General features: G+C 49.2%; 2 protein-coding genes across 2 annotated transcripts; both read left to right on the top strand.

Annotated features, from left to right (window-relative positions):
- Window positions 1–200: 200 nt before the first annotated feature.
- Window positions 201–19453, top strand: DISP2 (dispatched RND transporter family member 2). The gene is made up of 8 exons (XM_086472302.1): window positions 201–289; window positions 7940–8386; window positions 10781–10810; window positions 12905–13028; window positions 13642–13757; window positions 14237–14355; window positions 15321–15418; window positions 16043–19453. Exons 1-8 carry the CDS (start codon window positions 210–212, stop codon window positions 19451–19453), a joined length of 4425 nt encoding a protein of 1474 aa, XP_086328428.1. The 5' UTR covers window positions 201–209.
- Window positions 19454–21623: 2170 nt separating this feature from the next.
- KNSTRN (kinetochore localized astrin (SPAG5) binding protein) lies at window positions 21624–27314 on the top strand. Its single transcript, XM_086472334.1, has 8 exons — window positions 21624–21687; window positions 23216–23348; window positions 23498–23554; window positions 23777–23876; window positions 25555–25669; window positions 26004–26065; window positions 26215–26289; window positions 27180–27314. The coding sequence occupies exons 1-8, from the start codon at window positions 21624–21626 to the stop codon at window positions 27312–27314; spliced, it is 741 nt and encodes a 246-aa protein (XP_086328460.1).
- Window positions 27315–27504: the final 190 nt, after the last annotated feature.

The following is a 27504-nucleotide window of genomic DNA, read 5'->3' as shown; positions in this document are numbered from 1 at the left end:
CCCGCCCCCGCCCCCGCCGCTCTCCCCGGGGCCGCCGGCATCGCCCCCGCACCCGCCCCGCGGCTATTGGCCGCCCGCGCCGGGCCCGCCTCCGCCTCCGCGGCCGCGCAAGCGCTGCGCGGAGCCGCGCCGGGGCGCTGCCGCCGCCGCCGCCGGGCCGAGAGCGTTCAGCACCGCGGGCTGCGGACAGCGCCCCGCCGCCGCCGGCCATGGAGGCCGCGCCGGCCCCGCCGCCCCGGGAGCAGCGGCCCGAGGGGACCCGCCGCGGCCGCGGCACCGCCTCGCCCCGGTAAGAGCGCGGGTGCCGGCGCGGGGCGACGGGACGCCGGGGCCGGTGGCGGGGGGTGCGGGGGCTTCGCTGCCCTGGCGGGAGGCAGCGCCGTTGTGGCCGGTGCGGCGGGGGCAGACGGCGCTGCGGAGCCGGTGCCCCGCGGGGGTGGGAGCTCCCGCCCTGCCGCCACCCCCGGCGGTGGGGGTGCGGAGGGTGGCCGGTGCCAGCGGGGGTTTCCCGGGGCTGGGGGTGCGGAGCTGGGCACGGCCCCCTGGTCCCCGCTGAGGTGCGTCCCGTCCTCCCACCGAGCGAGCAGGCGAAGCCCCTCGCTGCCCACCGAACTGCCCGCCCCTCGGCTCTGGGGCCGCCCGGGAGATCCGGGATGCCCGGCCGGTGCCCTGGTTGCTCTCACCCGGGGCCGGGCACGCCCCGCGGAGCCCACCGTGGCGGGGGGCGACTGCCTGGCTTCGCCTCCCTGGCAGGTTTTTCTCCTGCAGCACGGTGAAGCTCTCCCTTCTGCAGCAGAGGGTGAGCTATTGTTGGTGAAGCTCAGCGTGTTTCAGAGTCCTCGTTGCGCTAGGCTACGGGCAAGCACGGTTTTCACCCCAAACACGGGTTTCACACTTCTACAGAACCCTGCAGCCCTCATCTTCTCCTCCCTGCGCCATATGCTCCCTTACCTGGTGTCTTAAACCAGGTTGGCAGCCACAATCATTGTCATTTTCTGGAAACGTCAACAAGCCCGTGCTCATGGGCAAGGAGCCATCCCCAAATTTGCAAGCACATTGCCATTTGTTAGACCAGAAGGAACAGATCTTCCGAGCTCTTCAGATTCTGTTTGACCAGAGCACACCTCGAGGTCAACAGCACACAAATTCCTTCTGAAAGCCCAAGAGTTTTACTTCTGTCTGGTACAGGATATTCATGCTGAGACATCCCCACCTGCCTGGGGGAGCCAGCGGGGCAGTCACTGCTCTTCAGACAGCTCTGAAGACCTCAGCCTTCTGGCTGGTGCACTTTTGGGTCTCGGTGCTGGCCGAGTGACTGTTACACAACCCAGCACTGTTTTAACTCTTGGGCATTCGATGGATCAGAGCTACCGCTGAAGCCCAGTTCACTTTGCTGGCCTGAGCAATCCCTGCTCACTCAAACAGGTCCTTTGAAAGGAATGCTGCAGCCTGGATGGGTTCAGTTACAGAGGTGAGTTAAGCCATCTGAAACAGGGGTAGTTTGAATTTCACTCATGCTGCTCATTCAGGAACTAAAATTTATGTCAAGAAAGCACAAGAAGATTGCTCGCTCGCTCCTGAGCATGCGTATACATAAATGCTTCTTTATGCAAAGCTCTCCCTAGAGCCGCTAAAGGGTCAGCTCTGTAGCCCCCGTCCTCTGCTCCCAGCCAACGCTCTTCAGCATCAATGCTCAATTCATCATCAGAAAAACGCAGGCACTTGAAAACGCCACCTGCTTTCTGGCCTCTTTCAGGCTGGGATAGCAAGGGGTCGTTTTCTTTTCCTTTCCCTTATTTAATTTCATTTCTGTTTTCTTCAAAGCAAGGCTTAGCAAACACAGTGACCTTTAAAGGTCCCTCCCAACCCAAACAATTCAATGATTCTATGATTTTACCACATATTTTACTCTGCCAGTGCAGACAGAGCAAACTGCAGCCAGACCTGCTGGCACTGAGGACTGGGCGGGGATCCTGAGCCCTCTGTGCTGGCTGTGTCCCGTCACACACCCCTGCACGCGAGCAGCAGGAGCTGCCTGGGGTGAAGGTACGGCTCTTCAGGCGAGTCAATGGAAAGGATTATAAAATGAAACTTTTCTTGGCAGACTACGTGGGAAGCAGAGTTTTGCAATCTCATTAATTTTTCATGATGATTTAACATACTCTGGAGTCTCATTAACAAAAAGATTGTAAGTCTTTTCAGGGATACGCACTCTCCTGCTGCTAGACCGAAAAAGCAAAACAAATAGCAACCGCACAGAAATTTTTCAGTGCACGAGGGTTTGACCCAGCCTGAGGAGGAGATGAAGGAGGGGCCTGGCTCTCCCTGCCAGCTAGAGCTGGGTAACGAGGTGCAAGTGAAATGCAATGAACCTTTCCCTCATCCCTGGAAAAGGGCACTCATCTCCGCAGAAAACACGAGCAAAGAAGCTCTTTTTTCTCGAGAGCTCCACGGCTGTTTTGCTGGGGCTGTGTTCAAAGAGAAAATCTCTGCTTAAATTCCATTATAAAAACCCATTCTTGAAAAGTCATTTACAGCTCTCAAAGAAAAAGACGTTACTTTGGACGGAAGCTGACCTATAGCACATGGTTTTAATTCAGAAAGAATTCATATGTTTTGTCACTTGGGAAAACTTGTACAGCTGATCTGCAAGCAAAACCTTGCTCGAGTAAGAAAAAAAGTGAAAGAAAATAAAACTAGCTTCTTTTTTTATGAATGAAATTTTGCAGTGCTTACTGTCTAATTAGGCAAAGGTTCCTGGGGAAAAAGGGTTCCGGCTGCAGCCACGATTCAGACTCCTGCCCTTTCTCTCACTTGTTTTTATTCCCCCTTGAGATTCTTCTGTCACCAGAAGTTGTAGTTTGACTCGGGCATCAGACAGCTCCATTCACTCGGTAGGTGTTTCCCACCTTTCATATGCAAAGTGCTGCTTTCCTGATCCTCTCCTTAGTAGGCGAAGGGTGAGACAATCTTTCTATTAAAAAAAAAGAAGTGCTTATAGAAATGCTCTTGGGGATGAGGGTGGAGTTAGCAGAGCAATAAAGAGGCCATTCCTTCGAAACACTGAGTATTTTTGGCCCATTTTGCTCCACGGCACATGCATTCTCCTGCTGCGTGGCTCAGAGGGAAGCGAGACCAGAGCCGTGCCAAAGAAAGGGAGCGGCTGAGGAAAGGGCAGGTGGCCGTTCGCTGTCATTTCCCTGCCCTGCAAACCCTCCTCCACCCGCCCGCAGCTCCGTGTGCGGGCAGAGCGAAGCCGTCCCGAGGGGGAAGGAGCCGGGGGCAGGCAGCCAGCACGGCGTGCTTCCAGCAGACCCTCTTGCTGGGGCGTTGGTGCTCAGGCGGGCGGGGAGGTGGGCAGCTAAAGCCATGTCCTGCTGCCGCCTTCTGCGGGGCAGTGCCTGAGCTTCATGGCAGGACGCTGGTCTCTGGGGAGAGCGAGATAGCCCACGCCTGGGGGGTGGACTCGCAGCACTCAGCCCTTGGCTCCTGCCACAGAGTCTGCAGTGCCTACCACTGCTCCGCATCCCAGCCGAGGTGGAATGGCAGAAAGCTGTCTCCTTAGAAATCTTGACCTTATCTTGCCTGTTTTCTCATGGGAAGAAGCTTCTGTCCTTCTGCTGGTTCCCCCACAGGAGGTAGGCTGCCGATGCCCTGGTACTTGTCTCAGAAAAGCACTGCTGCACTCTGAGTGACTCCGGCAGTTTCATAAATTGGATTATTACACTGTCTAGACATCTCAAGGGAAGAGATGGGGAAGCAAATAGCGTGAGAAATGCAACTCATCACCGTGGGTAACAGGAGCAGTTAGCTCCAGTCTATCCCTTGCCCTAAACCTCTTCATTCTCTCTTTTCCCAGCCCCTCTTTGGCTGCATCCAGCTGAACTTGGAGAAGAAAATGGAGGCTGTCGGGTTGCCTCTGTAGGCTTTCCTGTGGCTGAGACACCATTTCTGCCCACTCAGCCCCAAAGATGTCAGATACCTGACACGGCCCAGACTGGGAATGAACGTGAAAAAGAAATGTTTCTCTTCCCCTGAGGTTAGTCTTTGTAGTGTCAGCGTGGCGAGCAGAGTCCCATGCGATGCTCTGCCCACCTCTCCTCCTGCCTGACAGCAAACAGGTATCAGAAACTCCCTCCCAACCATTTTTCTAGCACAGTTCAGGGTCCTGTGGGCCCAGAAAAGTAAGTGACATGGCTGCAGGCAAAGCAGGACCAGCCTCTGTCTCTGGTGCAGACCTCAGCTTATCAAACGTTAAGCCCGCCAGCACCATGGCTAATTGGGAGTGTAGCAAGTGAAGCCTCGAATTCTGCAAAACTGCCAGCAGTGATTATCCAAAGCAATCATTATCTGTGAGCTCCAGGTTTCCCTGGAGATTTTGGATAACCGAGGTCACATTGCCATGGAGTTGGAGAGAGACGAGCATATGGCGACTCATATCCAGAGGGTGAGTGACAGAACCATAATTGTTCAGTCTGAAAAGGAGATAATGAAGAAGTGTCACAAGTGAAAGATTTGAACTGGCCAAAGTTATTCTAAAATATGAAGTCACTGAACAGGCAGGGGATGGAGTTAAGAGACAACATGCGAGGGTAGAACAGCACTGGACAGGATTTTGCAGCAAAGATGGTAAACAAGAAGAATGGGCTTTCACGTGAAATATTAGAATCATATCTATTAATGTATGTGCATAAAACCTGGAGGCAATCTGCGATATCCAAGAGTTTGTCATCTGCTTTCCCCACCAGGAGGTTTTGTAGCTGAGGGGTTTTCGGAGGAGGAATTTTTCATTGCATGTCTCCTGCATCTCCCTAACCACCTTCAAAGTGTTTTTTGTGAAAGACTTATTCTTCTGTCCAGCGTTACATATTCACCACCAGATGAGGCAGACGTGGCAGTGCAGCCATCAGACTAATGCCGGTACGAAAAGCCTCTGGTCCCAATCTGCTGTGCAGATCTGGCAGTTTAAATGAAAAAGAATTCTGGTTTTCCTTTGAAAAAAAACCAAACCCCACAGATACTGTCCAGGTGTGGGAATACCAAAAGCATAACTTGTCAGTGCAGCAGTGTCTCTGTGACTTGCTGTGCATCGCAGGAAAACAGCACCGATTGAAAGTGCACAAAAATTAGGAAGAATGACAGGATTAAGATAGAGGGAAAATAGTAACTTAGAGGCATCAAAAAGGGAGTGAGAAAAGGTCTAGACCTTGCCAAAGCATAACACTACCACAGTCCCAGCTCTCTGATGAAAATTCCCTGAGCCAGGACTATTAGTACAAAACTACAGGCCCCAAATAAGACGCGCCTGCACCTCAGTCACTGAGCGCCCGCGGACAGAGGGAGATCAGTCACACTTTAAGCTCAAGAGACTGGGCCAAGGGACTCCCCAGGTCAGCTCTCCCAAACCACCTCTGCCCCTGCAGCCCCCAGAGCCGAGGGGATGCGGTGGTTAGCATCTCCCTGGCAGGTTGGTTCTGTCACGAGCAGAGCTGGGCAAGGACTAACTGGAGATGTCGGTTTATCTCTCGACTACCACAGACCGTAATCTTCCTTCCACCCGTCCGCAGCGCACCTGCCCCAGCAGTACAGCTGAACCCGAGTCCCGCCCAGTGCAGCGATGACGCTGGTGAGGCTGTAACAGCTCCGGACAAGACTTCAGATTACATCTCACAAACAGCTTTGCTGGCATTTGATTTATAATCTCATGTATTGCATCCACATACACCAATGACAAATTTGCAGTCTTCCGTTGTAAACTACTCTTATATAGAGCTATACCACAAATCATGCACTTGAAAGTCTGGGTAATCCTGCCACTAATCCATCTGTCGGATTCACGGATTCTTCTGTGACAGGACAGCAAGGACTCCATGCAGCACGGTGGATATTATCTCTTTTGACAAATTTTGTGGGTGAATGGGATATCATTGTCACAATCTGTTCAGGAGCTCTTGCTTTGGCCACAGCGCTCCCTCTTGCTACACTGGACTAGCTCAAGTCTTACTAATACTTTGGGCTGTAGAGCAGAGGCAAGCAAGAGCTGGAACTGCTGGGAGCAACCTGCCAATATCTCCCCAATGAGGTGTGCACACATCTGACTGCTGGTTTTCTGACACCTGCTTCAGTGCAAACTTTGACTTCTTTCAGCCACTCGTAGGCTGAGATTTCTTTGTTACTAGTCCCTGGACTGGTAAGCTGTGCCAGGAAAGCTGAGCGGCATGTCTGTGCCATGAGGCTCCACATTAGACACTGGTATAACTGCTACCACAAACATGACTGTGTTGTAAGGACTTTAGTGAAGTAAGCCCATTTTGTATAATCACGAAATGCAGTTTCTCAGTGTGTTGATAAACTCAATTGATGTTGGAAGTGCACAGCACAAGCTGTTAAGGGAAATATGTCCTTCTTTCTGGAAAAATATGAATTTTCAAGCAATACTGAGCTAATAGTATTCTTCAAAGCCCTTTTGTCACTGATATTATCATGCCTTTAAATTTGGGTGCAATTCCAGAGACTTGTAATTGTTAAAATTCTGTCTTTCTCCATGGCTGTCTGAAAAAAAAATGAGAGGGACTCTTCAAATGTTCAAAAATACTTCCTTCTCAAACATTTTGCCTTCATTTTTTTCCCACATCACATCAGGTGCCTCAGGCTAAAGTTCATCTCACTCATAATTCTTTGATGACTTGGGACACTTTGTGATTCTAGCTGGCCTGAATCATTCGTCGTACTTCATCCTCGATGCCAGACACTAGGGCAAGACACAGAAGTCAGCTGTAGACTCCATGGCACGTGCTCTGAACAAGGACCAGAGACTGCTGGTGTTTCCACACCGTGCTCTCTTTCTGAGCTCCAGATTGCAGTGCTGCTGAGACTGCGCCACCTTGACCAGCCGCATCTCGTGAAACATTTCCTGAGACACTTTTGGGGTCAGTGTGACCTCAGCCTATTGTGTGTGAAGGGGTTTTTGGTGTCATACAGACTAACCAGTCCCTCGATGTGTTATTCAAACTTTCTCCAAGCTAGCAAAATCTCTCAGGTTCCATAAATCGAGAACTGAAGGAATAAAATAATCTTTTTAATTCCTTGGAGAGAAGAAAGCATATCCTGCAGAGACCTCATTACTTGGGAACTGAATTCTGCAAATGTTTTGTCCCAGTAAATTGAGCAGTCAGAGGGAAGTCAGGCTTTAAAAAATGTTGAGAGATCCTAGTCCGTCCCCTTCCTACATACCAAGACCAGTAAGATCTGTTGCTGTCATCCTTGGGAGGTGTATGTCTAAAATGTTCCTGAAGAGCCCAGTGGAGAGTCTGCAGGACATGGGAGCCGTTAGGGCATGTGCCAGGCTGGAGGCTGAAGCCCCTTTTACACCGCCACAGCCATCAGGTTCACTGCTCAGTGGTTTTGGTGCCAGGGATGACTCACTCTCCTACTCTCCCGATGTAGAGCAGAGCCAGTCCTCCTGCAGAGCAATCAAACAAATTCATCTTCCCAAGAGGTGCAGATAATTGAGTGTCTTCTTCACTTGCAGCCTCCTTTGGTTTCTGTTCCCCCAGATCTCTGTAGTCACTCTAGGGTCCCAAGTTAGGCCCCTTCCATTATCACCAGCCAGCGTGTTCTGCCCCCTCCACAGTGAAATATCTTTGGGAATTGTTTAAGGGGATGTTACGCAATTTTTCAAAACTTTGGAGCGATGCGCACGAAGATGTGATGGACGCTCCATCAGCTGGAATCTCTGAGGGAGCCATGGATGTCTTTATAAAAAGCATAAACCAGCTCAGCCCCGACACTGGCTCTTGGTACAGCAAATAGCGGGCGAGGTTTTACATCTTGTGTGATGTGGGAGGCCTGTGAGAGTCTCCAGTTGGCAGGATGCGATTCCCCTGCGTAGCCTTTCTATTGCTTGGCTGTTTTACCACCCATTTGTTTTCTCTCACAGAGAAAAACAAAATGCAGGACCTTGCCAGACCTGTCTTGCCATGCCAGAGATCGGGAACACCGAGCCCAGCTACAGTGGCACATCCTGGGAAAGAATCTGCCCGGTCCATCACTGCCCTGTTCCTGCATCGCCCAGGCTGGGGGGAGACCACCTGCCCTCCTCCAGCCACACGCTTGGGCCAGTCTCCACCCAGTCCAACGGCCAGGTGCCATCAAGCTCCCAGGACTCGCAGCAGCATCACCTGTATTACCCCTGCAACCAGCAGGAGCCCCGAGGCACCTACGGCCTGCCCCCGCTCCCTGGGCATGGCGAGAGGCCCATGTTGTGTTCCCACCTTTCCAGCGGTGATCCCGCGCCAGCTTCCCACCATGAAGCCTCGGAAACCCCCTGGAAACAGTGGTCCCCCGGGCAGCGACGGCCGGTGCAGCATCACATTGTAACGGTCAGGTAAGAGGCACATGGAGAGCGGCCCAGGGGCCTTCGCAAAGCATCTCTACGACTTTGTGGTGGGCTGAGAAGGGTCTGAGCGGGGACGCCCAAAACACGGGTTTGCTCTTCAGCTTGGGGCAGCGGCTGCCCCAAAATGCACGGAGGGATCCAGCCTGCTGTCTCCATCTCTGTGGCGGCTGCACAGAGAGCTGCCGTTCCCACGGCAGGGAGGGCCAGGACTGGCTTCTCAAGGTGACTCGGTGGATAAAGCCAAGGCCTCTGAGTTGCTCCTAGATCACGCAGCTGTGATTACGCCCGTCTTCTGGGATCGTTGTATTTTCTCCTTTTGTGCTGCAAGACGTCCAGCTGGCTAATCCTTTATCTTGGCAGAGTTTCTCAGTGACAAGAACAGAATTAATTTATTTTTCTGCCCCCACCGAAGCTGCTGCCTGTGCTGGAAGGGAGAGGCAGCAGAGGGTAAGCACTGGCTATGGCCGAGCAGCAAGAAATACAAAAGTGGGGAAGATTATTTGGTTTTCTAGGTTGGGCAGAAACGAGGGTGCACGTTCTGTATTGTCCATGACAGAACCGGGCAAACTCCACGTGTGTGCAGAGCGCCCCAGTGACTCACTTGGGTGGTGGATGTTTCTGGGCAGCGCTGTAAGGATGCAGACAGGATGGGCGTCCCCAACAGCCCGAGCTACAAGCTCTGCCCCTCCAGCCAACATCATCCTTCCTCTCTGAACATGCCTTTTGGAGACCACTATTGGCACTAAAGACCACGATCCCTGTGCTACCACAGCAGTAGCCACCAAAGTCCGACAAAAGACGGCACAGGATTCCTTCCTTGCCTGTGCCCAGCAGTGCAGGGTTAGGCACAAAAGCCCTTTACAGTCTCATTTTCTAGCCATTAACAGAGGATTTAATTTGCTTGTGTTTGTGGTGTAGAGCAGTGGCAGTCAGAAGAGTGGAGCCTGGATCCTTTTTACCTCTTAGGCTATTCACAAAATTGTCAACTACATTCTCCGTAACAGGTTATTTAAGTAGGAGACGCAGCTGGATTGCAAATCCCTGGTAGAATGTGCAGCACTAGCAGACAGAAAAGTGATAACATAATAATGCTAGGATGGGGTTTTTAATCCCAGCAAATCTGCTTGAGAAGCTATTGTGAAAGAATGAGCCCAGGATAGGCAGTGTGCTGCCAGAAAGAGACCTCTCTAATGGCCTGGGGAGGATTTTTCTTTGCTCCTCTCTCTCTCCCAAATCTACAGAGCATTAGTGTGATGAGGAAAACACAATTTATTACACGTGCCACTGAGAGTGACCCTTCCATGGGGAACTCTCCTCTGTTGCTTTTTCATCACAACCTGCCAGGAAGGATGCGCTGCCACAGGGTCACCAGTCGGCTGCCCGGGGTGGAGCAGGGACCCAGGGCCACCTGCCCCACGCAGATGTCAGAGTGCAGCAGGACCTTCTCCCGCTTTAAGCCAAGAGCGTAGGAGGATGGTGAGGGAGGAGGGAGCAGTGGCTGAGCTGAGCCTGGCATGGCTGAGAGGAGAGGAGGAGCCACAGCTGGGAGCAGTTCGCTGGAAGTTGCATTGCAACCCAAGGCCATGCCGGGCTGGGGCATATTTCAAGGGGGCATTTCAGGGAAACTGAGAGCAGAATGAAAGGTCCTTCAGCTACGGTGACCCACTGAGGTGCAGCTGTTTTGTTGAGCTGTCAGTGGAAAGCTTGCCCTCAGGGATTCATTAACAAATGTAACCTTGGATCCCCTGGGAAGGCGGCTTTATTTCGTTCCGCAGAGCCCTACAAGCAGGAATGACAAATGCTCCTCTGTGAAGGAAACCCCAGCAAAATGTTTTGAGCAGCTCCCCTGGCCTTCTGCTCCTCTAGACTGTGCAAATGCTGCCTTTGGAAGGGCCCAGGAAACAAATTCCCCTTTTTGGAAAATCCTTGCTGAGCTAAGCAGGAAGTAAAAACTATCCATAGGCATTGCTAGCCCAGCTCATGAAATTTAATAAAAAGGTATACTTTTGTCAAGAAACAATTTAAAAATTCAGTGGGAAAGCACTTAAACCAGATAGATATTCATGGATGAGAGCTGCAGTGCAATTCCTATGGGATGACATGACTAACTTCCACTAATTTCTATGGGGTTTTCTTAGAGGGGCAAAGATGGGAGTGACTACATGTCTGCCCATCCTGCTTGGTTAAAAAGCCAACGGGAGAGGAAAAGACTCTGTCATTCATTAAACTAATTAACGTAGTGCCGGTGCTCTTGCAGCAATGGCTCAGCTTGATGCCTTACAGCCCTGCAAGGGTTAACTTGCTCATTAACAGCCCAGCACTGTGCTTCTCAGGAAAGCAACAAATAAATGCATCTTTATTTTTTTTTTCTTCTGTCTGCAGACACGACAAAGCCTTCAGGATGCCAAAAAGGTATGGTTACTATCAAAAGCTTCCTGTCCTTCCCCCCCATTATCATTGCTCTCCTACCCGGCCATCAGGACAGGCAGAGTGCTATTGCTGCGACACCCCCCGCCTCAGAGGCCATGTCGGCACCTCCCGCTCAGGGCTTCCCCTCCGCTTGGAAAAATCCCCAGTTGCTTGTGAGATCAGTTTAACCAGCGCTAATGAACAGCAGCTCTCTCCTGATACTGTTCCTGGGGCGGGTGCCTGGCTCCAGTCCACACCGTAGCTTTTTCTGTATATCTAATAACCCTGTATGTATGTGTGCGTGTGTGTGTGGGGGGGGGGTGTGTGTACACAGGATCAATCCAGCTTGGCCCAGCAGATGAGCAATCAGGAGGATAGCCCATCCATGAAATAAGTTCACCTTTTCAAAAGACAGAGGATTTTTAATATATTTCTCAAAATTAAAATAATTTAATTGCTTTCAACTTCTGTTTAAAAGCTGATTTTTGTGAACTATTTTTCCTGGGAGGTTGGGTAAGTATGTTCCATCATTAGATACTGCAGCTGATTCTTTTGATTTTCTTCTCTTTTTTTGTTGGTAATTGGACAGAATCACCCAAAAGAGCCTCCAGAAATTAGGTACCCTAGTGCATAAAGGGCAATTTTTGTTCATTTTCATAGCGAAGCCTTCATCTATGACAACAAACTTGATAAGGCAGTCTTAAACTGAAAAAATACTAGGCCTGACCCAAAGCCATCTGAAAAGCTGATTGAAGGGCTTGTGATGATTTCTGCTGGTGACAAACAGCTGCGATATTTGACTCGGTGAACTTGGAGGCAAGAGAAGCAAAAGGGTGGGTAAGCAGGAACGTTACACCTGGAGGCTGATACGCACTGGCACCGCCGCTCTGACATTCATAAATATTTCACTTCCTCATGAAGCTCCAATACTTGTCAACTATCTTGTATTTCAGAAACACATCAGAATATAGAAGAAGTACCTAGAACCTGCCAAACCAGACCAGGAACTCAATCCGATATCTTCTCTCTTAACAGATATTTTTGAGGAAGACAAAAATCTTGAGGCAGTAGAACCTGCACTGGTAAAAAATTGTGGGCTATTCACTTTGACAGGATGATCCTATATGAGACACAGTTTGTCCCAAAGAAAAATAGACCTTGGATGGAAAATTATAGACCAGCTCTTAATAACAGAAGTAACTGGCAAGAGTTTTGGCCAGAGTAAGCTGCTTCTCTGGAAGAGTTTTGTTTGTACAGAAATGTCACTAAAAATGCGTGGGCTACGTAGCGCACCGATACATAGCCCTGGCCCGTGGGCTTGTCGGTGTGCTCCAAACCCTGAGGGAAACCTGCTCTGCTGCACTTGCAGATGCTCTTGCTGTAGGTTCAGCGTTTGGTTTTGAGGCTGAGGTCAAGGTGAGATTCGCTCATCCTGCGGATGCAGAAGCCACTTGTCTGCTCCGCGACCGCAGCTGGCAACGCTAACAGCGGCTACACCTCAGAGCGTGGCTCCCACCCGTGTTCTGCCCTGCGGAGGCCCACACACCTCCCAACACTAAGGCAGGCCCCTATGGAGTGACTGAATTTAGACAAACGACAGCGGACTTGCTGGAGTTAATTATCTTTAGGAAACCCTTCAGAGTAGCCCAAAGACTTCTCAGGGTCCACAGGTTGAAGATCTGCAAGCCAAACTGTTAGCTGAGCTTGCACAATAGGGGAAAAAAAAAAAAAAAAAAAAAAGAGGAAGCTTTTTTTTTTAAATGGAATCTTTTAAGTTAAATATTTAAAGCTTCATTCTGCCCTAGGACACAAGAGTCTGGTTTTTATTATTTCTGGTTGAAAAAGCAGGAAAATGTGGGGAGGCAAAATGTAATTACCCGAGTTAATTAGAATTGCCTGCAAACATCCAGTTGGAGGTATAGTATGTTCATTAATAGCTGTACTAGAGCCTCTAAGCTTTCCAATAAATAAATGCTCAAACCAGAAAGCCCTAATTCTTTTACTTCCTTTTTCTGCCACGACATTGTTTGAACAGCAGATTTCGTGCTAGCAGCAGAAGCGCCGTAACAGCTGCATTTTCTCTCCTGTTCTTTCCAGTTACTCTCAAATGATGGCGGAGTGGCCCGTCGCCGTCCTGGTGCTGTGCTCAGTGGCGACTGCGGTTTGCACCGTAGCTGGCCTGCTTGTTGGAAACTTGCCTGACTTTTCAGAACCCTTAATGGTAAGTGCCTACAGACGATATGTCAATGTGAACATAAGGAAAATCCACGGGCCAACCAGTCATATGTTCTTTCTGCCATATAAAGCGAGCCTTTGCTCCCTTCCTTCCCTGCAGGCAGAGGCAGCGAGGCAGAACAGTAAATCAAGGACATTAAAGCCACTAGAAAAAATGACCGTGTTTATCAGTACTCCGCTGCTCTTAACCGACACCTTCACAGCTCTGTTCTGAGCACTGCTGCACAGGGTCCTGTTTTCTCTATGGGATCCCAAATTTCCTAAAGTCATCCCTGTCTCTCATCAATGGAAGAATCTGAGAAAGTAAGAATAGACTAGAGCTTGTTCAGGAAGAGGAAAATTACTCCCATTTCTGTAAGTGACTATTTTACTTGAAGAGGAGGAGAAAAGTCTGATGAGATCAGGGAGAGAGAACTTGCCCAAAAAGGAAAGGAAAGCAGAAGTATTTTTTTCTGTCAGCTCTGGGCAAATTCAATTTGTGTATCTCTCCATGATGCAGCAACCATCTCATACAGGTTCTGTGTCTAGGAGAAGGATTACGGAAAGCAAAGCTAAACTAAAATGCAAGCCGATGACAACCCCCTTTTGCTTGGCTGCAGGGTTTCGAGCCACGGGATACTGACATCGGCAGAAAGCTCGTTGTGTGGCGGAATGTAGAGAGCCATACCGGCTACAAGAAGACCTTTTCCCTCTCTCCCTATGCCGAGAAGAAAAGGTATTTGAGTTTGGTTTGGGGGGTTGAGGAAGGCATCGGCTGTAAAGTTACAGATTCAATGCTCCAAGATATCGCTGTGAATGACAACATCTACGCTACGCCTCAAAGCGCTCAAGGCACTGGAGAGTTTAAAGTCCATTTGCCTGCAATGGACTTGGGCTCCCTAATCTGGAGCCCGGGAATGAGGCTCTAAACCCTTCAGGCGTTCACTTCGCTGTGGTTTACCTTTAAGAGGCTGCAGGGGCGCCTCTGCACATCTGCACAAGGGGAGGCAGTTTCTCACCTACTCTCACCAAGGTCCCTACGAAGGGGCACAGCCAACCCAGTATCGAAAAGCTCCCATCCACACAGTGCTCTTGCAAGACTCTGACGGCTCGTATTGCCGCAGCAGCGTTACGTGTGGCGCCAGAGCCGTGTCAGCGAGCGCAACCCACAGCCAGCTGACCCCTAGTTACACAGATAATCTGATCTCTCGCTAGCTATGACGATGTTGGCATTGGCAGAGGACAGAAGGCTGCACAGGGAGAGCAAGAAGCGAGGACACGGAGGATGGTGGAACAAATCTACGGAGCAGACGGCTTCTTCTGTGGTCCCCCAGGTGAGTGAAACCTTGATGGGGCAGTAAGTATCACACACCCAGATCTCAACAGCATACAGAGTTGTCAGTGGCTTAGGACACAGGGAAATGTCCTGACAGTGCTCTAAGCCAGCAGTGTGTGCGACACCACCCTGTGAAAGCTATGCCACCTTTCACAGAGTGATCTTCCACAATTCGTAACTGAGTGGTTAGAAAATGCTTGTTTGGAAATTCTGGAGAAGAGTTGTTTCTCCTTAACTTTTTGCCATACTTCTTTTTGCCCTTTTGAAATACACTTTGAAAGCACCACTGAAAGGACTAATGTTTTTGTCATTGACCCATATCAAAAGTGAATACTCTGAAAAAATGGTGTATGCCCCACTCCCTCTCTGTTCCCACCCCCTCTCTGTTTCTTTTTTCTTCTTGAAAAATGTAAGTGGCAGTAAAAATTGGAGAGAAAAGCCCAGGAAAACTCCAAGACACCCCAGATTTGTCCCAGAATGGACACTAGTAAGTAGAAGGAAGAGGAACATGTTGCATGCAGATATGTTTGCTTCCTTCCCTGCCACTCCTCCACCTCTGAAACCAGTCAGACACCAAACCCTCAGGTCCTTGGGAGCTTCTGGCCAAATCTGAGCCCCTCGCTTTGTAACAGGGATGCAGAACCAGATGCCGATACTCACTAGAAGCACACTGGCAGCATGGAGAGTGTATTTTGAAAATGCCCTAAAGCCACCCTCCTGCTGCTGCCAGATGGGCAAGGAGCAGAGGTCAGATCACACAAGGCAGATGCTACCGCTCACTACAAGCTACTGTCTGTGTGACCTGCTTCCCTTCAGGGAGTCCTCCACAGCAGTCGTATAGACAGCGAGCGAGCGAGCAAGATTTACTTATTTTTTCTATGCACAGAGAGTCCAATCCAAACAGCCTGGCTGATTTGTCTTCCTAATCTTTTTTTAAATGTTTTTTTTTCTTTTTGATTTCAGAAAAGAGCTATTCCCAGCTGGTATTTATGTCCACAACTGCTGGGAGCTTATGGAACTTGCAAGCTATTCAGTCCATGTGTCAAATTGAACAAGACAAGGTTAGTAATGTCAGGAAGAACATACACACATGCTGTCTCTTTTCTGACTGCCACAGTCTTTAATCTCTAGCTGAAAGGAAGCCAGACAAAAATAACGTAAGCTACAGAACAGGTCTCAGCCTAGAGGACTCCAAAGCATTTTACCTACTTAGCAACATACGGGTGATGCTGCCTGTCACTCATGTCCGGCTGCAAAGTAGCAGCTGCCATTAAACAAGAATAAAGAAGCACCGAACGAGAGCTCAGTCCGGAAGCCAAAGGTGTCCACCAGCAGCTGCCGAGAATTTTGGGCAGCAGGACCTAATTACCAAAATGGAGCTATCATCTTGGGGACTGTGACAGCAAGTTTTGCAAGCGTGAAGTTTAATTGGATTGGCTGTGTTTGCCATAGGATCCAAATCTTCAGAGGTGATAAAACACAAATAATGGACAGGGTTTAATTTTAGCAGAAGGCCAGCATGGTGCAATAGCTTTAGCGTTTGCAGTGTGTCGTTGGGAGGATGGTGAGCCATGGCGGGTGCACCTGGAGGGGAGGGCCACTGCAAGAAGCAAGGAACACTACGGGGCTGCAAGATGCAGCGTGCAGAGAGGGTCTGACATGATGCTCCCTCATCTGTTTTTCAGATACGCTCACACATCCACTTTAGAGATCTCTGCCAACGGACTGAAGCCAACGAATGCTGCCCAAGCTGGTCCCTGGGGAACTACATTGCTGTCCTGTACAACAGGTCTTCGTGTTTGGAGATAACCCAAGGAGACATCTCCCATACCCTGGCTCTCCTCCGTGCCTGTGCTCCAGACTACCACAAAGGTATCCTCACACCGTCTTGCATAGGTCCTGAGACGGTGAGGCAGAAACACTCTCAGTGTGCCCAAGTCCCAGAAAAATGTACCCGCTTCAATGCCATCTACCAGCTCCTTCACTTCTTGGTCGACAGAGACTTTCTTAGTCCCCAGACGATGGAGTACCAAGTGCCATCTCTCAAATACAGCCTGCTGTTTTTGCCTACAAGGAAAGGCGCATCTATGATGGGGATCTACTTAGACAATCTTGAATCCTGGGATCTGTTTGATAACTATACATCTATCACTGGAATGGACCTGGGCCTTAAACAGAAACTATTCCAGCACTATCTTTTACTGGATACTAAGTACCCAGTCCTGGCAATATTAGCTATTTTTCTAAGCATTTCTTTTTATTTACGCTCCGTCTTTATTACCTTGATGGTCCTGCTTGCTGTTGTCAGTTCTCTAACGATCTCCTACTTCTTGTACAAGGTGGCCTTCAGATTCACCTACTTCCCCTTTGTAAACCTGACAGCCGTCGTCATTCTCAGCAGCATTTGTGCCAACCACACCTTTGTCTTCTTCGACCTCTGGAACCTCAGCAAGAGCCAGAACCCTTCCGCTGGGCTTTCTCAGTGGGTGAGTCAAACCATGCACCATTTTGCATATCTCATGCTGGCATCCTGCTTCACAACGGGTGCTGCCTTCTATGCCAGCTACATCAGCAATATAATAGCCATCCGCTGCTTTGCTATTTACATGGGCACCTCCGTGCTGGTGAATCTGGTGTTCATGATGACCTGGCTTCCTTCTTCGGCTGTGCTGTATGAGCGCTACATAGCAACGACCTGCATTTACAAGCCAGAAGACTATTGGAACAATAGCGGCCACAAGAGAGCCGCTCTCTCCCTCCATTACATTCTCAGGGGTCTCCAGAACACGCTGTCTGAAACCTCCAAGCTGCTTTTTGAAAAGCTTCTGCCTTGTGGGGTCATCAAGTTTCGGTACATCTGGATCTGCTGGTTTGCTGCCTTAGCGATAGGTGGTGCCTACATTTCCTGTTCCAACCCAAAACTCAAACTCCCGACTCTCGAGACGTCATCTGTCCAGGTGTTTAGACTGAGCCATCCCTTTGAGAGGTACGATTCCGAGTACTGCCACCAGTTCATGTTTGAGAGGCTGGAGCATGGGGAAGGGCAGCGTATGCCTGTCACGATAGTCTGGGGCATTCTGCCCGTGGATAATGGAGACCATTTCAACCCGAAAAGCAACGGCACCCTAGTGACAGATGTCACCTTCACAATCCAGAACCCTGATGCCCAGAAGTGGCTCCTCGAATTCTGCCAAAAAGTGAAGAACAAAACTTTCTATTACCCTGATGCAGAGCAGAAATCTACCGTGTGCTTCATGGAGGAGTTCCTCAGGTGGATGGACAGTCGCCAGTGCTCCCAGCGAGACCACAGTTTCAACCTTTGCTGTAACCAGTTCTCATTCCCTTATGGAAGTGAAGTCTTCCTACACTGCATCAAAATGATGCTCCTGGAACAGGGCAGGGAAGGGGCAGAAGCATACGATCTGGGCCTCAGGTTTGACGGGGAGGGAAACCTCGCTGCCTTGGTGCTGCAGTTTCAAACTGTTTATCACTATAGCTTCAACTACAGCCAAGCCAAACAATTCTACGAGGAAATCAACCTCTGGCTAACAGAGGAGATGAAAACTGCCCCCGTGGGGCTTCAGAATGGATGGTTTACCAGTAAACTAGAGCTATACAACCTCCAGCACAGTCTCAGCACAGAAATGATGGTGGTCATGGGGCTCTCCATAGCCATTTCCTTCGTGGTGCTGCTGCTCACTACCTGGAATGTCCTCCTTAGCATTTTCTCTGTTACCGCCATCGCGGGCACTGTCCTGGTAACCGTTGGCCTTTTGGTCCTCTTGGAGTGGCAGCTCAACGCAGTGGAGTCTCTCTTCATTTCAGCCGCAGTAGGTCTCTCTGTTGACTTTACCGTCAACTACTGCATCTCCTATCATCTGTGCCCCCATTCTGACCGCCTGAGCCGAGTGGCCTTTTCCCTGAAGCAGATGAGCTGTGCCACGGCCATGGCAGCTTCTGCTCTTTTCTCGGCAGGGGTCATTATGTTGCCTGCGACGGTCCTGGCGTATAGGAAGTTGGGGATATTCATCATGATGATCAAGTGTATCAGCTGTGGGTTTGCCAGCTTCTTCTTCCAGTCACTGTGCTGCTTCTTTGGCCCAGAGAAGAACTGTGGGCAGATCCTCTGGCCTTGTGCCCACACCATGAAAGACTACCCTGATGACTCTGGGCTGGACGGAAGCTTTGCCTGTGGGGGGAGTGAGAAGCAAAACCGGTTGCGGAAGGTCCAGGAGTCCAACACTGCAAACGAGCAATACGAGCTCCAGCCCTTGTCCAGAAAACTCAGCGACAGTTTTGACAACAGCACTTCCACAAGCAAGCTGTCCAACCGACTCTCTGAAGACACACAAGTTGAAGACAACAGATGCCCCAGAATAGGAAGGCACCCCTCCCTTGAAAGAGAGAGACAGAATCTGCAGGAGACCCTTGGAGACCAGCAGGTTGGCCTGTGCCAGTGTCCTGCCTTGCAAACTTCCTCTCCGTACAAGCACAGCAGCTCAGAAGCAGAAATTCACAGGGAGAGACTCTGCCGAGATTGTCGATGTCAGAAGTACAGTCCAAAAGCTTGGGATGGGTCTGGGCTGGACCATATCCAGCCGGCTGGCATGAAAGAAGAAGGACAGCTCAATAAAACTCAGCGCTCTAGTGACACTCCCCAGCAGCAGGCAGATTATACCTCAGATAACAGCCATCTCCCTGCTGCTGACATCTACAAAATTCACAGATGCCTTTGTTCTCTTGGCAGCTCTTTTGACATGCTCAACATCTCCAGTGAGACATCGATCAGTGATTTTGAGCAAGGCTTAAAGCTTGCTGAATCAGCCAGTTCTTGTCCTGATGTCTTAGAGCTGTCTGATTCATACAGTCAAACAGAGAGAGGTTACTTGAATGGGAAGAGAGATACCCTGCGGCTGGACCTGAGGGAGACTGTCTTTGATGTCTCTCCGGCAGCATCGCAGCAGAACAGCTCTTCGTGGAAAAATAGATTTGGATTAGGGAGCGAAGGTCCGGTCGTGTTACCAAACAGCCAACCAGACATGCCTGATGTTTGGATCAAACGCTCTAGCGCACAAAGTTCTGGTTACAACAGTTGAAACCTTCCAGAAAACAAAACTGTACTGCTAGGGAAAGGGGAGGTTGACATCTCCTTGGAACTGTAAATACCAGTTCTTTCCTCCCACCTCTCCTACAGCTGAGACTATTTCTTAGTATTTCAGCTGTACGAATACCTGTGTTTTCACAGAACCAGCAAATCTGATGCTAGTGAGAGGATGTGAGATCAATCTTGACGGAGGACAGTCCCTTTGACCTTCCAGTGTCCGGTGCCATATTCACAGCTGTACCACAAAACTTATCAAGTAAACCTGTTTTGTCATTTCCTACAAGGTGATTAGATTTTGTTTTCTTGTCAAGGTCACATAGGAAAGAAATCACGAGGTGAAGCTCCCCAGATATTTAACAACAGTGAAAGAGTGGTCATGTAAAAAAAATAAATCCAAACCCCAAACCCGCAACTACTGAAAATCTAAGTATCAAGTGAAGAGTGTATTGTTAATTGTGGCGGATTAAGGGCACGGACTCCGATTGGGGATAAGCCGAAGACCTTTGTTGTTTGCTACAGCATCATTATATACTTTTCTCTACTAGCACAGGTGCCACTAAGTAAGCTGTGATTGGTGTACGGGCATTGTCCACCCGCCACTGCCGCTGACCCATCGGCTGCTGTCCTGCAGGCTTGCGTTCCTCTCGTGTCTAAGGGTTGGTCGGCACCTGTTTACTTCCCTGTTCTCTTCCTTTGCTCTTGTTCAAGGCTCAGGGCAGGAGCTGCCTGAATCCTGTTAACTCTTTCCATCCCTTCTCTCCTGGTTCCTCCTCAGTTAATAGAAAAAGCAAGTCCTTCATTTTCCGCTGAATCAGAAACTGCTTTATGTGAAGTCCAGGTTCACAGGTCTCATCAAAATAGTTCAGACACTATAAAAAAACCTCATCGAGACTTTTGAGTTGATAGTCTCTTACTGATCGTGGAGGAGGCTGCAGAATCCAGGCCAAATCGTTTTCAGTAACAATTTCAGTTTGTTTCAATCAGAAGAGATGCTGGCACTGCCAAAGATTTTCAGTGCGAGATTTCCCCTTTGAGAGAAGTGTCCCCATCCCCTCAGTGACTCGGGTGCTTTGTGTGCCATCTTCATAGCTTGTTTCCACTCAAGGCATTCCCCACAAACATGTAACTTTTTAGAATTTGTGTGTCTGGTGAATCTTGACTTTTTTTTTTTTTTTTTCTCTCTACCAGATACAAACAGGAAAACAAACACTTCTTTGCCTTTATCTGTTGAAAAAAGAGAAAACATTCTCTATACGAGTTGACGTAAAATAAATGCTTATGACAAACTTTCCTAAATCTGAGTAATGCTTCATTTTTCACCAAGAACACTGTAGTTCATTTTCGTTGTTTTTTAAGCGCCTATATATTTTCCAATATAAGCAGCAAAAGGGAAGTATACAGCTTAAAAAGATTTGCTCCTTCTGACACCCACCAGTAGCTTTCCCTGCTCTGTGGTGGGAGACAGGCCACAACCGCCTGATGCCGATTAGGAACGTGCTCTTCTAAAGTCAGTAACGATGCTTGAAATATAAAGCATATCTCAGTTTTGCACTTTCATAGTGCAATCCTCACACGAGTGTTGGGGTGGGGGCTTTGGCACCCAGAGCTGCCCTCGGGCTGCGAGCCCCCACGGAAATCCTCTCCACACGGGAGCTGCTTCCAGTACTACTGGGGAGGGACTTCTCACCCATTTTGAAAACTGTGCTGGAAAACACTGCAAGAACACCCAACAAAGCTGAGAAACACTATATAGACGCGTCCTTTCCCCTTACAGCGCGGGAGGGCAATTTTAACCCCCTCAAACACAACCGCCAACACCGGCGCCCTGAGGGCACCACAGGGAGGGACTCCCCGAAGGCCACAGAGCTCTTGAGGGCTCTGGACCTCGAGTGCCCGAACGACTGGACGAGGCAACGGAGACCCTCCCCGCCGGCAGCCAGCTCCCCCGAGGGAGGAGTGAGGGCAGACGGCGAGAGAAACCACCTCCCTCCCGCCATCCCCGCCGCGCCTCCCCTGAGGGAAGGTGCGTGACCCAGGGACGGCCGCGCCGCCCCGCCCGCCACAGCACCGCGCCTGCGCGCCGGCGGAGGGGGCGCTTGTGCGCATGCGCGGGGGCCGCTCGACCGTTTGGCGGCGGGTTTGAGTCAAAGGGCGGCGGCGGGATGGAGGGGAAGGCGTCCTGCATCCCCGTCTACAGCGCGCTGCGCCACCCCGACCCGCCCGCGGGTGCGTACCCTTTGCGGGAGGGAGAGTCCGGCCTCGCACCGCCGTGGGGCACCGAGGGCTGCTGGGCGGGTTGGGCCGACGCGCGGGCGCGGGGGGGGCCTGGGGCCTTGGCCTGTGGCGGCCGTTGCGGAGTGTGTTTACAGGCGTTATTGAGCTGCTTTGTCTCTGTTTAAGGCTTCTTTTTTTGTTTTGCTAAACATGCACTGAATTCGAGAAACTCAATAACAACCCAGTGTTATTCAGCAGGGATTCTTTATTGCGGCGCTGGGCAGCTCAGGGGATGGCTCCTTCCGTACGTGTGTGCCCAAGTGTTAGGGTTCTTGCTTTGTATTTACAGCTTTCATGTTTATTCATTACATTTCTAAAAAAAGGTTGGGTTAATCTAATTATTTCATTAACATAAGTTCCTTCCATAGTCTCGCCTCAGTCTGCCCAAGTTAACGCCCCTGTTGGGGGTCCTTGGTGGTCGTTGGGGATGAAGGTCCAAGTCTTCCTCATGGTTGAACTTTTGAACTTGTCCTGTGGCACATGCCCTGTACCATCCTGGGCCTTTTCCAATTTGCAGGACCAGCTCTTTCTCGCTGCCCTCCCTCTCTCTCCTGCTCAGTCCTTTGTGTTCCTTGAGCCCCACAGTCTGATCGGAGGATTCCACCGGGTGTCCTTCGCTTGGCGGATCCTGCTTCATTCTTATCTTTAAAGTGTTAGTTAGTCAGCAATGGATACATGCATAAGGGTTAGTACAAATCAGCCTCCCTCCCTATCTCTAAAGGCTGGTCAGCAGTTCCTTTCTAAAAGCCAGTTTTCTAAGAGCCAGTTAGCCATTCTTTATTACAGCACCAGCACTGGGCCTAAGGGCCTGCATCGCCTACGACTGCTGAGGTTGAAGATACCGTCCTGCAGGGGCTCTTGCTTCTAAAAGCCTCTTGACACTGGTTACGGCACTTTAGGAGTGTGGGGCACCCAGGGTTAAAAGAGGAGCTGGTCTGTGTCAGTGGAAACTCCCCTTGTAACTCTGGTATCAGTGTGCTTATGGGTATGGCATTTGGAAAACACTTGACTTGGGAGGGGAAAAAAACCCCCAGCCTCCTAAACGCACTGAATTGAGCAAAGCTGAATTGAAAGGTGAAGTTCTCTTAACTGAGAGTTTCAAGTGCACTGAGTTTGTTTTGCTTCTTGTACTGAACAAATTTGCTTGGAGCCCTGTGGCATGCTGTCTGCTTCATTATTCCTTTATTATCATGCCTGTATTATCACTTTCAAACTTTCTCTCATTAGTGCTAGCCTAGTAACTATCTTTTAACACTGTCTGCGCTCAGAGCTGTCTGTGGCTCGTTCTGGGTAGAGTTTGGAAGCTGCCCTTAGTTGTCGCTAACTTAAAGTCTCCATTCTAGCTAGATATAATTGTGATTTACCTCAAGTGGAAGGTGAGAGATTCAGTAGTTCTGTGTATCGCGGTGATCTCCTGTAGACTGTAGTGTTTCCATTGTTGTCTTTTCTTTTTTTTTTTTTTTTTTTTTTTTTTTTTCAGAAAGGCAAATGGCTTTTCCTTCAAAGAAACAATGCGTCAGCAAAACAGCGGATCTGGAGTTCAACAAAGATCCCAATTTTAACTTTAGCTCAAACGTTCCAGCAGACAGTGTCTTCAAAGCTACAAACCAAGGGTAAATGAAAGTAAAATATTGATGGATTTATTACTTGGCGTCTGTCCTAAAGATGGCTCAGCATTTTGCAGATTTTGTCAAACTCACAAACTCTGTAATCTGGAAGAATGCAGTGTCTCCTGGTAATTGTATTTTACCCGTCTTTTAAGGTTGCCTAAATCTGCCAAGAAAGTGGAACCGCTTTCAAAGAAGACAGCTACAAGGGGGTATGTTTCTTCGAATCTCTATTAGTTGCCCTCAATGCAGTAATGTTCCCTCTTGGAGGGCTGTGATTAGCTCTCGCCCACGTACAGCTTTCTTTGCTGATTAAAGCTCTTGGGCAGAAACAAGAGCAAATGCTTCAAAAAAGGGCATGTTTGTAGAAGTAAAAGAGAAGCTGTGTAATAGTGATTATTTTGCCCCTAAATCTTTGATGTTTGACTTTACAGACCTCTCACCAGATACAAACTAGAAGCAGAACTGAAGACCAAGGATCAGCTGTTAGAAGTAGCCAAACAACAGCTACACTCCAGACTAACAGAAGCACAAGTAAGGAAGGGGGGAGGAGATAAATAAATGAGTAATTCTTATATTCTGATCCCTACAAGGTCAGATCAAAGGATTGTCTTGCTTGTTTTCCTGTCTCCATCAGAAGTCGGGGGCGTTTGGGTGGGCTGGGTTTTTTCCTCCGACACCCATGATGTCTGCACGAACCTGGAAACGAGCAGAGCTGCAGAGGTATTTGGATGGGTAATGCATCCAGATCACTGTTAAATAGTCATCAGAGCTCTGATTCCATTTTAAACTCGTGGGAGAGTGTTTCAAGTTCACAACTATACACTTGTATGAAATTTTATTGTAACGGCCTCGATAATGCCAGGTGCTTCCTAGCTACATCAAGAGAAACTGTAAATAACCACTTGCCACTGATGGTTTGAGGTCTGTTAATTCTTTTCCTTCTGTAGCTCCCAACATGCAGTGGATCAGTTGTTCCATTTTCTTGTCCCTCTTGCCCAGTCTCTCCTGTCACGCAGTGTGGTGTGACAGTGCACACAGTATTGAAGCTGGGGGTTCGGGAATGTGTATGGTCTTGTTTTAGTAACAAAGAACATTTTACTTGGATTTTGGTCACTGCTGTGCCCTAAGTTTGAGGGACAGTGACCTCTTCTTCTTAGTATTTGACGCAGAGCTCAGTTGACACAAGCTTATGTTTCTTCCTGTGCGACGGTGTCGTATTGTTGCCTAATCTTTTAGTGTCTTTGTATTCTTCTGCAAGTTTTTTCCCTTCTGCTCAGTGCTGGTGAGGCCAAACCTGGAGTATTGTGTTCAGTTCTGGGCTTCTGGTACGAGAGAGACATGGACATACTGGAGAGAGTCCAGCAAAGGGACACTAAGATGATTAAGGAACTGGAGGAAACGTTGAGAGAGCTGGGACTGTTCAGTGGATTGTTTCAAACAGATTTGACTTTTGAATCAAGTTTAAGTTCAGAACTGGCACCTCATTATTCACTACCTCTCACAGATCACTTGAGGACACCCTTAGCACAAGTTCTGTCATGTGCAAGGGGCCCTGCTGGCAACCTTCAGCTCTAAAAGCTCACTGTATTTCCTAGTTCTCAACCAGTTACTAATCTGTGAGGTGATCATTCCTCTTATCTCACAGCTTGATTTCTTTAAGAGCCTTTGAGACCTCCTACGAAATGTTCAGAAAGCTTCTGACACTATCAGCTGGATCACCCTAATCCACAGGCTTATTGATTCTCTTGGAGAATTGCATTCAACTCGTGAGGTTGATCAGCTTATCCCAGTGCCTGGTAATATCTGAACTGTGTAGGGAATAATGCTGGGGCTTAAGGATTCTAAGATGCCCTTTTCTTCCCCATGTTTGTATGCTCTTCGATGCATCAAACTCTGGAATCGTATATGAGAGGGAGCACAACAAAAGATATGCTACAGTTGCCTAAAAGGAATTTATCTCTAGGATCAGTTTTTCCTGGTAACTGCTATGACACGTGGATGTGATAAACATAGTAATCCTGTCAAGAAGCAGGAGTAAGGGGCTGTGACAGACTACTTTGCTGTGGTGGTAGAGACAGAAGGGCAAGATCTGATTCTTGGTGCTGCTGGAGCACTCGTTAAGCCATTGGCGTTGTGCTCGGTGTCACTGACTAATGAGCAGAAAATCTCCTTGGAAAGTTGATTCACGTACAACCCGTGTTAATGACAGGGCACCATAAAGGAGTTAAAGAAGGAGAATGAAGGCCTGGTACAAGAAGTTGAGAAGCTCAAGAAATTTCAGGAGACTTGCATGGTGATTTTTCAAAGCAGAAACATCGATCCTGGTAAGGACTATGCGCTTCACATGCCATTCTGGTACTTGTTCTTCAGAACTTTTTTTTTTCTTTTTTTTTCTTTTTTATCCCCCCCTTGTTGTGACTGGTCACAAGGTGTTCAGACTCTGCTTCCCCATTGAGGAAATACTGCTGTAACTCCAGGGGATTTTCTTTTTTTCCTAGCTTAAGAGTAAAAGCTGCTTCCTATAGCAGGCCCTGTCCTGGATAAACTTTGAAAATAATTTAGTCTTTCTTGCTCTAGGAGGTTACTTTGAGAAGCTGTTTGTCCTTGCAAGCAAAGTTATCAGTATGTTAGGGATTCACTAACACACCTCTCAATTAGTTACAGGCAGCAACATTGTGGAGGAGGAAGAAAAGACACAGGAATGCCAGAAGCAGACAGGGGTAAGAGAAATTTGAAACAGCAATAGGAGTTAAGTGGGCTTTGAGAGGTCTGTGTGCTACTGTCCTTTCCTGCTGATGCTGTGGAAACAGCTGCTGAGACTTGCAGTTATTTGCGTTCTGTTAAACTCCTTTTCCTTTTGGCTCCTCAGCTGTTAACTGAGAAGCTCACAGAAGATCTGAGGCTATTTAATCAAACAGCTGCCAAAGAAACAGAGGAGCTGCAGGTAAGACTGGCTTTGTTTCCGACTCAACCAGGTAACGAGCACCTGGTGCCGAGTGAGATTCCAAAGGTTATTTTGCTCTTCCCAGTGCCGCTGTTCTCCAGATGAACTGGACAGCGACAGCCCGCAGGAGTACTCGCCTGTTGGTACCTGTGCTTTAAGGAAAACTACATGTTACTGCCCTTCTGAATCGAGGGCTCAAAGGAAAGCCTGTGGTGGGGCAATGCTGATTCTCCTCTCGGTCCGTGCCAGCTGAACTGTGTACAATCGAAACAAGGTGGAGGCGATGCTGAGGCCGGAGAGCTTTCAAGTTAGACTGACTCCGTTCCAGAGTAGACAGATGTCAGTGCTGGGAACGGAGCTGTCTCTGCCTAGACCAGCTCCTCTCTGGAGCATTTTCGAGTCACCGGTGGTTGTAAGCGCTGCTGGCAGAGCACTGACCCACCGGTCCGGCTGTTACACTGGGATTGAGGAGATTTGATGAAACTTGGAGGCCGTTGCAGACTAGTGACCTCGGGTAGTGTCTCTGGGAACTAAGAAGTGTGCAAGCACAAGCAGCTTCAATAATATTGTCTATATGCTGATTGAAATAGTCTTTAAATTACAGCACTCTAATTCTCTGTAAGGAGCAAATTAATGCAATTGCTATTCTATAAGACTTCCTAAATTTTGGTCACAGACAAATTGCCATTTTCCTCAAGGAACCAAGGTAAAAGACATCCCAGTCAAGGTAGACTCATCATAGTTTAGCAGATAAGACCCCGCTGAAGAGTTCAAGTGCTTTAGTTGGAGCTGCTTTAGAACTTGCCTTTGCTCTTCAGTACTTTGGTGTTAGTAAAACGTCGTGTACCCTGACATCGCTGAACGTCCTGTACCCTGACTTCTCCACACAGGCAGCGATGGCCAAGTGGAAGTCGGCTGAGGAAGAGAGACACCGCCAGTCCCTGGAGAAGCATTCCTCCTGCCAAGCAGAAATGAAGGAATGCTCAGCAATACTGGATGAGTTGGAGCTGCTCCTGGGCATGTGAGGCACAAGGATGGACTGGACTGTCTTTTTCTTTTTTGGGGGGGAGGGGATATTTTTACCTCTAGTTCAGTGCTCTCTACTTCCCAACCCTTACATTCGGTGGCCTAAAGTGGCGAGCGGGTCCCTGCTCGCTCTGGTGCGACGGCGGAGCAGGGGGGATGGCGGGGGGAGCGCAGCGAGGCCTGGTGCCC

The sequence above is a fragment of the Leptosomus discolor genome, chromosome 12 (genome assembly GCF_034619465.1).
Source record: "Leptosomus discolor isolate bLepDis1 chromosome 12, bLepDis1.hap2, whole genome shotgun sequence".
Taxonomy (NCBI): domain Eukaryota; kingdom Metazoa; phylum Chordata; class Aves; order Leptosomiformes; family Leptosomidae; genus Leptosomus; species Leptosomus discolor.
The sequence above is the reverse complement of the archived record's forward strand: the minus strand, read 5'-3'. Positions and strand labels throughout refer to the sequence as shown.

Bases quoted from the DNA above. Each gene is read 5' to 3' on its own strand.
- KNSTRN (XM_086472334.1), top strand. From the start codon at position 21,624: ATGGAGGGGAAGGCGTCCTGCATCCCCGTCTACAGCGCGCTGCGCCAC. The intron at 21,688-23,215 runs GTGCGTACCCTT...TTTTTTTTTCAG, and splicing joins CCACCCCGACCCGCCCGCGG to AAAGGCAAATGGCTTTTCCT. The intron at 23,349-23,497 runs GTAAATGAAAGT...CCGTCTTTTAAG, and splicing joins TTCAAAGCTACAAACCAAGG to GTTGCCTAAATCTGCCAAGA.
- DISP2 (XM_086472302.1), top strand. From the start codon at position 210: ATGGAGGCCGCGCCGGCCCCGCCGCCCCGGGAGCAGCGGCCCGAGGGG. The intron at 10,811-12,904 runs GTATGGTTACTA...TGTTCTTTCCAG, and splicing joins GCCTTCAGGATGCCAAAAAG to TTACTCTCAAATGATGGCGG. The intron at 14,356-15,320 runs GTGAGTGAAACC...TTTTGATTTCAG, and splicing joins CTTCTTCTGTGGTCCCCCAG to AAAAGAGCTATTCCCAGCTG.